Source organism: Coregonus lavaretus (genome assembly GCF_964263955.1).
Source record: "Coregonus lavaretus genome assembly, chromosome: 4".
NCBI classification, from domain to species: domain Eukaryota; kingdom Metazoa; phylum Chordata; class Actinopteri; order Salmoniformes; family Salmonidae; genus Coregonus; species Coregonus lavaretus.
This window is the reverse complement of record NC_139991.1, coordinates 65288979-65305423: the sequence shown is the minus strand read 5'-3', so window position 1 is coordinate 65305423 and position 16445 is coordinate 65288979. Positions and strand designations below refer to the sequence as shown.

The 16445-nt window shown below is 42.4% G+C and overlaps 1 protein-coding gene and 1 pseudogene across 3 annotated transcripts in view; both read left to right on the top strand.

Moving 5' to 3' along the window:
- Positions 1-367: 367 nt before the first annotated feature.
- On the top strand, positions 368-2526 carry LOC311128032 (ATP synthase subunit alpha, mitochondrial-like; annotated as a pseudogene). The gene is made up of 6 exons (XR_014615300.1): positions 368-786; positions 994-1209; positions 1427-1534; positions 1654-1801; positions 2024-2170; positions 2302-2526. The product of XR_014615300.1 is annotated as an ATP synthase subunit alpha, mitochondrial-like (transcript).
- A 907-nt stretch (positions 2527-3433) lies between these two features.
- LOC311127870 (transitional endoplasmic reticulum ATPase) overlaps positions 3434-16445 on the top strand; it is a 29559-nt gene continuing 16547 nt past the window's right edge. The window contains exons 1-8 of one of the 2 annotated variants that reach the window (XM_084159767.1): positions 3434-3545; positions 7839-7950; positions 8154-8326; positions 8445-8587; positions 10662-10792; positions 11061-11192; positions 11379-11481; positions 11743-11876. In XM_084159767.1, the coding sequence (XP_084015893.1) occupies positions 8160-8326; positions 8445-8587; positions 10662-10792; positions 11061-11192; positions 11379-11481; positions 11743-11876 (810 nt within the window). In that variant the 5' untranslated portion in view covers positions 3434-3545; positions 7839-7950; positions 8154-8159. Of the gene's footprint in view, positions 3619-7838; positions 7951-8153; positions 8327-8444; positions 8588-10661; positions 10793-11060; positions 11193-11378; positions 11482-11742; positions 11877-16445 lie in introns of both variants that reach the window. The other variant, XM_084159766.1, reaches the window with a different exon arrangement.

Genomic DNA, 16445 nt, shown 5'->3' with positions numbered 1-16445 from the left:
GTAGTGGCTAATGCCTGGGGAAATTGGAGGGAAAAATTGAAGTCATGTCAGTCTGATCCACTTACGTCACATCTCTTCTCATTCCTAAACTAGCAGTTAATCTTGTTATTGAGGACAATGGTCAAGTAAAGGCCTGTTAATCAGCTCCTTGTATTTTTCATGGTAGACGTGTCAGATGTCGACTTATATGGTCATACGTGTGTAGTGGATGCGGAAATTACCTGTAGCAAATTGGCTGGAGTACATCGGTGAACTCACACCTTCCCTGAGATCTAAAGGCAAGTGTCGCTCACAGTGACAGACTAGTCACTTGCTTTGTTGGCTAAGACGGTTGGCTTTGAGTTGCGTGTGTTGTGCAGAAGGTTGCTAGTTCATTGCCCGCTTGGAGCAGAACAGAATGCACTGCTCTTACACATGCATGTTTTGTCATTCACTTGAGTTTTTATAAATGATACAATCTTCTTTCCAATGTCTTTCCTTCGTACGAAAACCGCCATTGCCATCGACACCATCATGAACCAGAAGCGCTTCAACGACGGCACCGACGAGAAGAAGAAGCTGTACTGCATCTACGTCGCCATTGGTCAGAAGAGATCCACCGTGGCCCAGCTGGTGAAGAGGCTGACTGACGCAGAAGCCATGAAGTACACCTTCGTGGTGTCCGCCACAGCCTCCAACGCTGCTCCCCTGCAGTACCTGGCCCCTTACTCTGGCTGCTCTATGGGAGAGTTCTTTAGAGACAACGGCATGCACGCCCTCATCATCTACGACGATTTGTCCAAGCAGGTCAGTTCAAGCGATGGGGCTCTGAGGTCGATATCTGATTAAGGTTGATCTTAAATAACATCCTATTCCTCAGTTTATACACTACTTTCACCAGCCCTATACGGCTCTGACAATGCACTAAAACACTATATGGGGTATAGGGTGGCACTTGTTATTCTATGCTCAACCTTGATGTGATGCTAACCTTGCTTCCCACCTCTGTCACAGGCTGTGGCCTACCGTCAGATGTCCCTTCTGCTGCGTCGTCCCCCCGGTCGTGAGGCCTACCACGGCGATGTGTTCTACCTCCATTCTCGTTTGCTTGAGAGCAGCCAAGATGAAAAAAAACTTTGCTACCTCACCGCCCTGCCCGTCATTGAGACACAGGCCGGTGATGTTTCTACCTACATTCCAACCAACGTCATCTCCATCACAGACGGACAGGTGTGCTAAAATATGGTTTTCATAATTAATCAGGAGCTGAAAATATAAGTGTAATGATCTGATTTAAATGGAGCTACCTCAAACCTATCCTTGCATTTATTCCTGATTTGTCATTTTTGGTAATGGCACTTGTCAACTTAGGATTGATTGATTGTTAGGTGTTTAACCTATTGAAAAACTGAACCCATGACTCAACTCATGCATTTGTCTCTCTCAGATCTTCTTGGAGACTGAGTTGTTCTACAAAGGTATTCGACCAGCCATCAACGTCGGTCTGTCTGTGTCACGTGTCGGCTCTGCCACCCAGACCAAAGCCATGAAGCAGGTGGGCCACTAATTAATTTACCCAGTATTTATCATTTGGATCTAGGCGCCTGCGTTAGAAACCCACACAAAAGGGAATAGTGTCCCACTTGTGATTGATCCTGTTTTCTCCCTGGTAAGGTGGCTGGTACCATGAAGCTGGAGCTGGCCCAGTACCGTGAGGTGGCTGCCTTCGCCCAGTTTGGTTCTGACTTGGACGCTGCCATCCGGCAGCTGCTGCTGAACCGTGGTGTTCGCCTTACCGAGCTCCTCAAGCAGGGGCAGTACTGTGAGTATCTCCTAGGATGCGTTGTTCTGGTCACATTTGTATGATTTTAATCAACTGAAATGTTGATTGTGTGCACTGTCCCTGTTAAATAAATTGCTTGAGTAGATGAGACTGAGTTCTGTATTTCCAGCGGGTCGTCCTTAGTAAAGTTTGCTCTATTCACTGCTGTGCTTTATTTATTCCCTTGCCTGTGTGACTGACTGCATCCTTTTTGACCTGCAGGCCCCATGGCCATTGAGGAGCAGGTTACAGTAATCTATGCTGGTGTGAGGGGACACATGGACAAAATGGACCCAACCAAGATCAAAGTTCGAAGGCTTTCCTTCAACATGTTCTCAGCCAGCACCAGGACCTCCTAACACAAATTAGGTCAACCAAAACAACTACCACCACGTTTTTGCCAGCTTTCGCTTTATGTTCAGCATTGTTATTGGACTCCTTTTGTACGTTATCATACCATGGCATGAACATATTTTAACCCCTTTTGTTTCCCCTTGCAGAGCCGATGGCCAAATCTCAGAAACCGCAGATGCCCAGCTTAAACGGATCGTCTTGACCTTCCTGGCAAGCTTTGAGTAGTGTCTTATTTTTGGTCAACTGTTTTGTCAATGTTTGCATAGTGCGGATGTTAAACTTGTTTAAAAAGTCTGAAAATAAAGTGGCACTTGACATATATTAATGTACAGATGTCTCCTAACAGAGAATAAAGTTTTTCTACTCCAGGACCCATGGCCCTTTTTATTTTACACTGCGCCTCCAGAAGAACATTTTGGCCACTTACCATGTCCAAAGTGACTTACAATCAGTGCATTCAACTTGGAAAGGTGATGAAGAGTAGCCTGGCTGACGTGACCCACGTGACTACACAGAGCTGGTGTCAGCCAGACTAGATGGAGAGGGTCACATACCAAGATCATCCAGTAAACACTTTTTCAAATGAGTTGAGCACAAATTAAGTGTTCACTTTTTACTGCAGAAGGCATATTTCACTGACTCACTTTTTCCAGGTGTTTTGAAGTAATGATAAGAGCAAGTAATTATAAAATACAGCAATAGAAGTGAGTCTCAAAATTATCCTCAGACCCCATATTTAGTTGGCCTACTCACTGTAAGGCCCTCAAAAGCATTTATTTTTTTATTTTTTTAACCTTTGGCCAGAAAAAAAACTGTTTCCCAGATATCAATGATGGATAGTCATAAGTGTTTTTAATAAGAATCTGTCACGGTTATGCTTCACAATCATAAAGAATTATCAACAAAGTAACTACGAAGTTTCATCTGCATTTGGAACCACCTCACCCATGGCATAATAGCAAGATGCTGACTGTGCTGCAGGTTTCTGACATGAAATCTGAAGGAGTGAATTTATGACTGGGTAACAGTTCCACAGACATGCTGCCTACAGGTTCACATTGTTAATGACAACAGTGCATTTCGACAGCTCTTTTTAAAAAATAACATGGGACTGTTAATTTGTAAAGTAATAGCAAAAATGGTTTTAACTCATGTTTCCCCTTTTATTCATTCTGTGGCAATAGTACATAGACACGTTTTGTCATGGGGAAAAACCAAATTGAAACATAAGGCCAATGGTAGATTGTTACTAGGTAGAAAATGACAAAGGAACGTTTTATTCAGATTGGGTCATTGACATGCAGGATCTGCTCCTCTGTCAACCGCAGCGCCGATCAGAGTTAACTGTTGGTGTTGCACTCACTTGAGAGAAAAATACACACGAGAAGAGGTAACAAACTATAAAGAAATCAGGTTTCATTCGTTGAACATACCAAGCGGAGCACCATGGCTTCAGGAGGAGAGTAAGTTGGCTATAACTTTACCTAGAGAGAATCCGGTAACCAATAAATAACGTTCGCTTTGTTAGCTGGCTAAAGTTAGCTAGCTTTCGGTTTCTAGCACATAACTAGCTACTAACGTTACCCTTTAGCTAATATCGGTGTGTGTTTTCTATGGATGTAGCTAGGCATATAACTAGTAAACAGAACAGAGACTACATACAAATAATACGGTTCCACAGAGTTATCTGGCCGCAAGATTATACCAGTGCCGGTTAGCAAGCTAACTTTAGCTAGCCATGTCAAAGATAACAGCCAGCCAGCCATCTACCAAACTGTTAGCTAGCAGCTTAGCTAGTTAACGTTAGATGCGTGGCTAGCTGACAGCGACATGAATGGGAAGACTTTGTGTTTGTCATGTTCTGCTAACATTTGCTAAGTGACGTTTATGTATCTAGCTAACTTGACAGTGAATGAAGTACAATTAGCCAGTCAACTAGCTACCTAAATTAGCAAATTCGAGCTAATGACTGTCCACTAGTTCTCGCAGTTTTTCTTGCTGTGTCATGTGGGGGCCTGCACAACACTATTAGCTAGCTACAGATGCACAGCTGAATCTGATGTAAGCTTTTAACAAAACATTAGCATTTTGTACAGTAAGCACCAGTGATTCTCCCTTTTTCCCGAACCTAACTAGGTTCGTTCAAGAGTAAATAAACATTATGTAGCTAGCTATATGTTACCTAATAGCTACTACTACTCTCCTCTCCCGTAGGATATTGTTGAGTTTATATTTGTCTTTAAGGAGGCAATTGATTTAGGGGTCCTGCCTATTTCTATGACACAAGGCCTCATTTCTGTAATCCCCAAACCAAACAAAGATCCTATGATGATAGAAAATTGGAGACGTTAATGAACAATGATGGAACGCTACTTTGCAGAAATACTTTAAAAAGGTCTTGACCAAATCAATGATGATACTCAGTCTGGTTTTATGAAGGGCATATGTATGTAATAATATCCGACTAGTATTGGACTTGATAGATTACAATGAGCACATTATGGAAGAGAGCATTATTTTATTTGTAGACTTTTACAAGGCTTTTGATACAGTTGAACGCTTGTCTTTTTGAGACTTCGATTTTTTTGGTTTCGGTCAATATTTTCAAAGTGTAATTAAGACACTTTATAATAATAGTAACAGCTCTGTTAAATTATCCCATGGAACCTCGGAGATTCGATATTAGACGCAGAATTAAACAAGGATGCCCAATTTCTCTTTTCTTATTTTTATTGGTCACAAGTTATGGCACTTCATATCAATAAGGATAGTTTTAGAGGTATTCAGATTCAAGATAAAGAGAAATGTTCACAATTTTTTTGAAAGATCATAATGAAGTCAGGAAAGCTATGGAGTGTATTAATGCCTTCTCACGTGTATCTGGTTTATCTCTGAATTAGGAAATGTGAATTATTTGCGTTGAAAATATGAGACTTAAACTCAATATGTAATATCCCTGTAAAAGATGTGATCACATATCTTGGTATTGAAGTTTGCAAAGATCAGAAAGAAATGGCCAACTTACATTTTTCTCCTATTGTAGAGTAAATTGGAAAGAGATTTAACTCCTGGTTATTAAGAGATCTTTCTTTATCTGGGCGTGTACATTTGTCAATCTGAAGGTCTGTCCAGATTAGTTTATTCCTCCCTTGCCTTGGATGTTCCTCTGTCAGTAACTAAAATGGTTGATACTAAATTATTTAACTTAATATGGAGGAATAAAACTCATTATTTAAAAAAGGTGGTAATATGTAGCACCCAAAGTGAGGCAGGGTTGAATGCTCTGGACTTTAAAACCTCTAATATAATCTTTAAGATCAAATGGATACAAAACTATTTAAGAAATAAGGATTGCGTTTGGAATATAATTCCTAATTTAATATTCCAACAGATTGGTGGTCTAGAGTTCTTACTCAAATGCAACTTTGATGTGGGTAAGATCCCTAATAAGCTTGCAAACTTTCATAAACAAGTACTTCTAACTTGGAACCTTATGTACAAACAACTTTTTCCCACATAGATATACAATCTGGGATAATAAAGACATACAATACAAAAATAAGTATTTGTTTTTCCAGAACTAGTTTGACAACAGCATTATCTGGGCTAAACAATTATTGAAGAATGATGGACAACCATATGATTATCCAGAATTCATGAGAACACAATGTTACATTCACTCCTGAGGAGTTTCAAATAGTTATTAGAGCTGTCCCTAAAGGTGCTATTCTTCTTTTTAGGTGCAACTGCTGAGGATTTTGTAGCCTCAATTCAGCTAGAAGGAATTTACATTTTAAACTATAAATGTAATAACAAATACATTACCAGTCAAAACTCCTTCAAGACTGTTGGAAAAGCATTCCAGGTGAAGCTGGTTGAGAGAATGCCAAGAGTGTGCAAAGTTGTCATCAAGGCAAAGGATGGCAACTTTGAAGATTCTCAAATATAAAATATATCTTGATTTGTTTAACACTTTTATGATTACTACATGATTCCATATGTGTTATTTCATAGTTTTGATGTCTTCACTATTATTCTACAATGTAGAAAATAGTAAAAATAAAGAAACCCTGGAATGGGTAGGCGTGTCCAAACTTTTAACTGGTACTGCATATACAATGCCTTCGGAAAGTATTCAGACCCCTTGACCTTTTCCACATTTTGTTAACTTACAGCTGTATTCTAAATGGATTAAATAGATAAAAATCCTCAGCAATCTACACACAATACCCCATATTGACAAAGCGAAAACAGGTTTTTAGAAATGTTTGCAAATCTATTAAAAATAAAAATAAACGTATTTACATAAGTATTCAGACCCTTTGCTATGAGACTCGAAATTGAGCTCAGGTGCATCCTGTTTCCATTGATCATCCTTGAGATGTTTCTACAACTTGATTGGAGTCCATCTGTGGTAAATTAAATTGATTGGAAATTATTTGGAAAGGCACACACCTGTCTATATAAGGTCCAACAGTTGACAGTGCATGTCAGAGCAAAAACCAAGCCATGAGGTCGAAGGAATTGTCCATAGAGCTCCGAGACAGGATTGGGTCGATGCACAGTCGGGGGAGAAGGGCTTTGGTCAGGGAGGTGACCAAGAACCCGATGGTCACTCTGACAGAGCTCTAGAGTTCTTCTGTGGAGATGTGAACCTTCCAGATGGACAACTATCTCTGCAGCACTCCACCAATCAGGCCTTTATGGTATAGCGGCCAGATGGAAGCCACTCCTCAGTAAAAGGTTTGCCAAAAGGCACCTAAAGACTGTCAGACCATGAGAAACAAGATTCTCTGGTCTGATGAAACCAAGATTGAACTCTTTGGCCTGAATGCCAAGCGTCATGTCTGGAGGAAACCTGGCACCATCCCTACGGTGAAGCATGGTGGTGACAGCATCATGCAGTGGGGATGTTTTTCAGCGGCAGGGACTGGGAGACTAGTCAGGATAAGGGGGAAAGATGAACGAAGCAAAGTACAGAGAGATCCTTGATGAAAACCTGCTCCAGAGCAGGTTTTATTTTGATCCAAAGGATATGGACCCCGATTTAACTTTCATTGTTAATTTGTTTATTTTTCATGGAAGATTCTTTATCCATAAAATGAAGTGGGCGGAGAACAAACCCCTCTTCACATTGTTTTAAGATAGAATTGAAACATTATTTTGAAATTATCAGTAAGTGTCAAAACAAAAAAGCAATACGTACCATAATACTATGACAAATTGAAAATGTATCTCGACATGTAATACCCCTGTCTTTATGTACTCTTGTTTTTGTATTTGTTTTATTTTTCATAAACATTAAAATAATATTCTCCTCTCCTGTTAACTCCGCTATCTAGCTAACAGTGTGGCAGATGACATTTCAAAATAGAATGGCTGCCCATTCTAGTAGTTAGTTTCACTACTGTATAATTCGAAACCGAAAGCAACTGGCCCATAGTTATTCAAAGTTTCTGTCTCTAGTCAGTAGGCACACTTTACTTTTCACCCAAAGAGACTACAGTTGATTTGATATGATACGCTTGTCACATTACAATAAGGATTAAAGGAAACCCTTTTATCACTTAGCAAAACTTCCCAACAGTCAGCTAGCTTGTCAGTATGTACTCCCAGGTTTATTGATCATGTATGTAACATTGCCATCTGATTTATATTTAGCATCTCATTGATTTTCCCTCAGATCGAAAAATGATGATCTATCCACAGCGATTTTAAAGCAGAAGACCAGACCTAACCGGTTGGTTGTGGATGAATCTCTCAATGAGGACAACAGTGTGGTCTCTCTGTCTCAGGTGAGGCATTGGTGGGGTGAATGAATGTGGCTGGGACATTTTTAGTGAACCCCCAGTCTGCACTGAGTGATACATAGTTATTTCACCAGTAAATCACTCGTTCCAGTTGTGCGGGCTGTGTTTGACTGTTACATCTTCACTGTGGGAGGTTCTATATTAGATCAATAGGATTGTGTCTGACTGATTCCTCTGTCCCGCCCTAGGCCAAGATGGACGAGTTGCAGTTGTTCAGGGGAGACACAGTGCTGATGAAAGGAAAGAAGAGACGGGAGACAGTCTGCATTGTGCTCTCTGACGACACCTGCTCCGACGAGAAGGTCCGCATGAACAGAGTGGTCCGCAACAACCTGAGAGTCCGCCTGGGTGATGTCATCAGGTGAGAAGGAACTGTAGAACTTTGGCATCAATGCAGCGTCGCGTAAAACCAGACCTCTGCTCCTACTTCAATGTACAGTATAGCCCTGACATAATTCATTATTTTGGTGGTCCCACAGTATTCAGCCATGCCCAGATGTGAAGTACGGGAAGCGGATCCACGTTCTGCCCATCGATGACACTGTGGAGGGGATCACAGGGAACCTGTTTGAGGTCTACCTCAAGCCCTACTTCCTGGAGGCCTACAGGCCCATCAGGAAAGGTAACCGTGATCCAGAGCAGGGTTTCCCAAACTCGGTCCTGTGGCCCCCCCACCCTGCATGTTTTCTTTTTTGCCCTAGCACTACACGGCTAATTCAAAAAATCAAAGCGTGATGATGAGTTGGTTATTTTAATCAGCTGTGTAGTGCTAGGGCAAAAACCAAAACGTACAACCAGGATGAATGTTTCCAACAATTGTTTACAGACAGATTATTTCACTTATAATTCACTGTATCACAATTCCAGTGGGTCAGAAGTTTACATACACTAAGTTGACTGTGCCTTTAAACAGCTTGGAAAATTCCAGAAAATGATGTCATGACTAGCATTGCCTTTAAATTGTTTAACTTGGGTCAAACGTTTCGGGTAGCCTTCCACAAGCTTCCCACAATAAGTTGGGTGAATTTTGGCCCATTCCACCTGACAGAGCTGGTGTAACTGAGTCAGGTTTGTAGGCCTCCTTGCTCGCACACGCTTTTTCAGTTCTGCCCACAACTTTTCTATAGGATTGAGGTCAGGGCTTTGTGATGGCCACTCCAATACCTTGACTTTGTTGTACTTAAGCCATTTTGCCACAACTTTGGAAGTATGCTTGGGGTCATTGTCCATTTGGAAGACCCATTTGCGACCATTTGCGAATGTTCTTTGAACATTTTGCATTTACATTTTAGTCATTTAGCAGACGCTCTTATCCAGAGCGACTTACAGTTAGTGAATGCATACATTATTTTATTTGTTTATACTGTCCCCCCGTGGGAATCGAACCCACAACCCTGGCGTTGCAAACGCCATGCTCTACCAACTGAGCTACATTACCTGCCGGCCATTCCCTCCCCTACCCTGGACGACGCTGGGCCAATTGTGCGCCGCCCCATGGGTCTCCCGGTCACGGCCGGCTACGACAGAGCTTGGATTCGAAGCAGGATCTCTAGTGGCACAGCTAGCACTGCAATGCAGTGCCTTAGACCACTGCGCCACTCAGGAGGTTATCTCAACATCTCAAGACATTAGTCAGGAAGTTAAAGCTTGGTCGCAAATGGGTCTTCCAAATGGACAATGACCCCAAGCATACTTCCAAAGTTGTGGCAAAATGGCTTAAGGACAACAATGTCAAGGTATTGGAGTGGCCATCACAAAGCCCTGACCTCAATCCTATAGAACATTTGTGGGCAGAACTGAAAAAGCGTGTGCGAGCAAGGAGGCCTACAAACCTGACTCAGTTACACCAGCTCTGTCAGGTGGAATGGGCCAAAATTCACCCAACTTATTGTGGGAAGCTTGTGGAAGGCTACCCGAAACGTTTGACCCAAGTTAAACAATTTGAAGGCAATGCTACTAAATACTAATTGAGTGTATGTAAACGTCTGACCCACTGGGAATGTGATGAAAGAAATAAAAGGATTAAATGTCAGGAATTGTGTAAAACTGAGTTTAAATGTATTTGGCTAAGGTGTATGTAAACTTCTGACTTCAACTGTATATGTTGGGGTCAATGGAGGGTGGATAAGAAGTAGGTGTATGGAAAGATACTGTGCGAGGAAGGGGGAGTGCAGAAAGTTTACATGTTAAAACATGGTATTGTTAAATCTCTTGATCCTATGGAGAGGGGCAAAGGGCAACATTCTGGTTTCAGTCACTGATAAGGTAGGACAGACATGGATTAGGGAGGAGTGAGGAATTCAGGCCGAGCTCAGGTCAGATGAAGTGACAAGGAACAGTTCTATTACACACACCACTTAAGTTCCTGCTTAACAACAGAGATGTAATGGCTGTCTAGATGTGCAAGGAGTTGACTCCGCCCAATAGGAGGATATAAATACTTGTGCTGGTGGAAACATGTCTTTGTCTTTGCAGCTGTTTGACCCAGTGGGGAATAAATTTGTTTTGAGCTTTTCCTAGTCATCCGTTTTAGTTTTCACTCTGTTTGTTTAGAACCTAACAGTGCATACTGAACAACCCAGGTTTACTGGCAAAGCCAGTGTGTCTCACAATATGATTATGAAAAACACCAAAAGGTCAAGCCAAGGTCAGAGAATTAGTAATGTGGGTCAATTCTAAATCTCTGTTGTTTGTAGGGGACATCTTCCTGGTGAGGGGAGGCATGCGAGCTGTGGAGTTCAAGGTAGTGGAGACGGACCCCAACCCCTATTGCATCGTGGCCCCAGACACAGTCATCCACTGTGAGGGGGAGCCCATCAAACGAGAGGTACGGCTTAATTCAGTACCAGCACTGCTGCAGTTTTCTATAGAGCAGCAAGTCTGCTCTATTTCTACAGCTTCAGTTGGATATTGTGCATGAGAGCAGGTTAACATCAGAGCTGCTGTTTTCAGAGATGGGATTTTTCTTGATTATTCAGGAATTCCTGATTTTCTGATCGTAGAAAGCAATTTCTTACATTTGTATGCTATCTGTATCTGTAGCCTTTTGCCCTAGTTTCTAATGCTTTACCAACCACATCTCTTACTGTGTTCAGGATGAAGAGGAGTCTCTGAATGAGGTTGGCTATGATGACATTGGTGGTGTGAGGAAGCAGCTGGCCCAGATTAAGGAGATGGTGGAGCTGCCCCTGAGACACCCAGCACTGTTCAAGGCCATCGGCGTCAAGGTGAGCTAAATACAACTCTCATCCTTCACGTCAAACCTCATGTAGAAACTATTAGATAAATGCCTTAAACTGGTTTGTTTTAACCATACGTTTTGATTTGGTTGGATTTGTTTAAACAAGTGAATGAATTGCTGCTGTTTTACATGAAAATGTAATTCATTTTCATCACTTCTAATTTTAATTCAGCCTCCAAGGGGGATCCTGCTGTACGGACCCCCTGGAACAGGAAAGACTCTGATCGCCCGTGCTGTGGCGAATGAGACTGGAGCCTTCTTCTTCCTTATCAATGGTGAGAGCCTGAAGGACAATACCTTTTTAGTTATTTTTCATCAGCATTTTGTTAAATTCCATTTCAATTCAGTCAATGCATGAAGTGAATTGAAATTCCATTAAAAATACTTTTTTTTAGTTGGAATTTCAATGCAACTGACTGAATTGGAATTGATTGACTCTAACTCTGTTGTTCAGTGATGGTCAGAATTACACATTCAGTGTGTTTGTTGTCAGGAAGTTGCCTAATAGTTGAACTCGCACCTACTAAATGTTTCAGGGCCTGAGATCATGAGTAAACTGGCCGGAGAGTCTGAGAGTAACCTGAGGAAGGCCTTCGAGGAGGCGGAGAAGAATGCCCCCGCCATCATCTTCATTGACGAACTGGATGCCATTGCACCAAAAAGAGAAAAGGTGGGTTCACATCTTCTGATACAGTTTCCTTCCCATCCAGTAGACCAATGTTCTTCAATCCTGTCCCAAGTCATGTTTTTTAGGGAGAAAGTTATGAAACTGAGTGAAACGGGAAGGTACTACCTGAATTCCAAAGTTTTGCTACAATTTGTCATACTGAGGCCCACATGGTGTGCAGGATTTTTTTCTAGCCAAGCGGAAACATACTTTTTTAGTTGAATCAGGTGTGGTAGCACAGGGCTAGAACAAAAGCCTGCACGCCCAGTTGAATGTCCGTGGTACTTATGCTAAAATGTTTGTCCTCTTCTACTGTGCCATTTACTTTATGTTCGTATTCTTTATTATTTCTTAATGTTGTTGTATTGTCGAGATGGAACCTGCAAGTAGTAGTGGAGAGGCGCATGTGCGTACCGATAGGATGCATGGGGTGTGAGTAGCTCCGTTTTGTACCGACAAAACTGGTTATATGCAGAAGCCAGACAACAATGTTGAAATTAAGCCTCTAAAATCGATAGATCAATATATCCTCAAGCAACTAGGAGAGAGTGAGAGGTCAGTTATGTACGACCCAATCAGTTGGTAAAGCGAACGCGGTGACACTAATTAAACAAGCCATGGCTTCCCCCCAGAGGAAAAGACCATTAGCAACTTGGAGATGCAAACGAGTAATGAACAGCTAAAGGATATCCAGGAAAACATAGCTAAAATGCTTCCAAAACAAACAAACAGCTACAATCTATTGTTAAAAAAGTAGATTAGCTCGAAAAGAAAGTAGTCATACAAGGCGTGTGTATAAATGAACAAGACAACACAATTAGCCTTCTGGAAACAAAGTTGCAAACTTTAGAAGATTAATTGGATCAGCAAGAAATCAGAATGAGACGAAACAACAGGTGAATATTGTCCTTAGCGGAAGACGAGGAAAAGGAAGATGTTTCCAGCTACGTGGTCAAATTGATATCAATGGAACTTGATGTGGATAGATCACCAGAGGATCTGGAACGATGCCATAGGATGGCGTGAAACAGAAGAACGCTAAATACCCTTGCATGGTAATCTTCAAGCTGTGGAACTATCAGACCAAAGTCAATATGCTGAAGGCACAGGGGGGAAAGGAGATCAAAATCCATGGCTAGTCCATTCGATTGATCCAGGACCTGTCTGCTAGGCTGAGGAGAAAACCGCAAGGATTACATTCCCATCAATCACTGGAAGAAATAGGAATCAAATCTCAACTACGCTTCCCGGCGGTGCTGTGGGTATGGAAGGGAATGCAAAGGATGGAATTCACAAGCGCTGATGAAGCCCTAAACAAGTTGCAAGAAACCTTTCCAGTTGAAGGAGAGACACCTGCCCTGAGGAGAGGAAGGAGCGGGAAAAAGTGATAAGCACACTAGACTACATACAATAACCTGGTCTTGGGCTGTAAGTTCATACAGTATTCTTTCCCCCTCCCCCTAATACCATACTCTACTTTCCCCAAGTAACTGTTCTTCTCTAGGAGGTAACGATAGAAGTAGCTGATGCCAATGGGTTACATGGACACCGAAAAGAAAATACAAAATGAAATATAGCATGTATGTCGTCAACTATTCTGTGGGTGGGTGGGTGTGTGTGTCTGTGTATATAAATGGGAGTGTGAAAGAGGGTGAATATGTAGGAGGGGGAGAGAGGGTGTGGATGCATAGGGTATATGTTGTATGTGAATGGATGAGTAAGTCGATGTATGGGTATAAATGTGTCTGAGAAGAAGGGATGGTGGGACAAGCTTGGCTTGGGGGAAGGAAAACTGGGAGGGGGAGGTGGAGAGGGACAAGCTTGGCTTGGTAAAGAGGGAAGGAAGAAGTTATCTATAATGTCATTTTATTTATTTTTGTGACTTGCAAACTTGCTGTAAAATAATAAGAGTTCTGGCCAAATTAGAAGAGGTCAAGTCATTATTATGCCCTGTTTGCCATTATAGTTAAGAACCAATGGTGGTTATTGGTGAGAGTGGAGATGGGCTCTATCTGAGGGATCAGGAGGGGGGGGGGGGCTGGGAGGACATCAGACACTTCCCTGAAGTATGTGTGGTGCCTCCACTCATCTCACTTCGGTCTCTCGGTGGACCCACTCTCCCCAAGTAGAGCCCCACCAGCCACTATACTTTAATTTAATTCACAAGGTATTACAAACTGACCACAGTATTTAAGTGGCAGTCTTTCTCCAATGTAAACTGAACAAAAATATAAACGCAACATGTAAAGTTTTTGATTTAACCAGGTAAGCCAGTTGAGAACAAGTTCTCATTTACAACTGCGACCTGGCCAAGATAAAGCAAAGCAGTGCGATTAAAAACAACAACACAGAGTTACATATGGGGTAAAACAAAACATAAATTCAAAAATACAACAGAAAATATATATACAGTGTGTGCAAATGTAGCAAGTTATGGAGGTAAGGCAATAAATAGGCTATAGTGCAAAATAATTACAATTAGTATTAACACTGGAATGATAGATGTGCAAGAGATTATGTGCAAAAAGAGATACTGGGGTGCAAATGAGCAAAATAAATAACAATATGGGGATGAGGTATTTGGGTGGGCTAATTTCAGATGGGCTGTGTACGGGTGCAGAGATCGGTAAGGTGCTCTGACAACTGATGCTTAAAGTTAGTGAGGGAGATAAGAGTATCAGCTTCAGAGATTTTTGCAATTCGTTCCAGTCATTGGCAGCAGAGAACTGGAAGGAATGGCGGCCAAAGGAGGTGTTGGCTTTGGGGATGACCAGTGAGATATACCTGCTGGAGCGCATACTATGGGTGGGTGTTGCTATGGTGACCAATGAGCTAAGATAAGGTGGGGATTTGCCTAGCAGTGATATAGATGGCCTGGAGCCAGTGGGTTTGGCGACGAATATGCAGTGAGGACCAGCCAACAAGAGCTTACAGGTCACAGCACAGTGGTGGGTAGTATATGGGGCTTTAGTGACAAAACGGATGGCACTGTGATAGACTACATCCAATTTGCTGAGTAGAGTGTTGGAGGCTATTTTGTAAATGACATCGCCGAAGTCAAGGATCGGTAGGATAGTCAGTTTTACGAGGGCATGTTTGGCAGCATGAGTGAAGGAGGCTGTGTTGCGAAATAGGAAGCCGATTCTAGATTTAACTTTGGATTGGAGATTCTTAATGTGAGTCTGGAAGGAGAGTTTACAGTCTAACCAGACACCTAGGTATTTGTAGTTGTCCACATACTCTAGGTCAGACCCGTCGAGAGTAGTGATTCTAGTTGGGTGGGCGTGTGCCAGCAGCGTTCGATTGAAGAGCATGCATTTAGTTTTACTAGTGTTTAAGAGCAGTTGGAGGCTACTGAAGGAGTGTTGTATGGCATTGAAGCTCGTTTGGAGGCTTGTTAACACAGTGTCCAATGAAGGGCCAGATGTATACAAAATGGTGTCGTCTGCGTAGAGGTGGATCTGAGAGTCACCAGCAGCAAGAGCGACATCATTGATATACACAGAGAAAAGAGTCTGCCCAAGAATTGAACCCTGTGGCACCCCCATAGAGACTGCCATAGGTCCAGACAACAGGCCCTCCGATTTGACACATTGAACTCTATCTGAGAAGTAGTTGGTGAACCAGGCGAGGCAGTCATTTGAGAAACCAAGGCTATTTAGTCTGCCAATAAGAATGCGGTGGTTGACAGAGTCGAAAGCCTTGGCCAGGTCGATGAAGACGGCTGCACAGTACTGTCTATTCTCAATCGCGGTTATAATATCGTTTAGGACCTTGAGCGTGGCTGAACCCATGACCAGCTCGGAAACCAGATTGCATAGCGGAGAAGGTACGGTGGGATTCGAAATGGTCGGTGATCTGTTTGTTAACTTGGCTTTCAAAAACTTTCGAAAGGCAGGGCAGGATGGATATAGGTCTGTAACAGTTTGGATCTAGAGTGTCACCCCCTTTGAAGAGGGGGATGACCGCGGCAGCTTTCCAATCTCTGGGGATCTCAGACGTTACGAAAGAGAGGTTGAACAGGCTAGTAATAGGGGTTGCGACAATTTTGGCAGCTAGTTTTAGAAAGAAAGGGTCCAGATTGTCTAGCCCAGATGATTTGTAGGGGTCCAGATTTTGCAGCTCTTTCAGAAAACCAGCTGTCTGAATTTGTGTGAAGGAGAAGCGGGGGGGGGGGGGGGGGGCATGGGCAAGTTGCAGCGGAGGGTGCAGAGCTGGTGGCCGGGGTAGTGGTAGCCAGGTGGAAAGCATGGCCAGCCGTAGAAAAATGCTTGTTGAAATTCTCGATTATTGTAGATTTATCGGTGGTGATAGTGTTTCCTAGCCTCAGTGCAGTGGGCAGCTGGGAGGAGGTGCTCTTATTCTCCATGGACTATACAGTGTCCCAAAACATTTTGGAGTTAGTGCTACAGGATGCACATTTCTGTTTGAAAAAGTTAGCCTTTGCTTTCCTAACTGCTTGTGTATATTGGTTCCTAATTTCCCTGAAAAGTTGCATATCGCGGGGGCTATTTGATGCTAATGCAGTACGCCACAGGATGTTTTTGTGCTGGTCAAGGGCAGTCAAGTCTG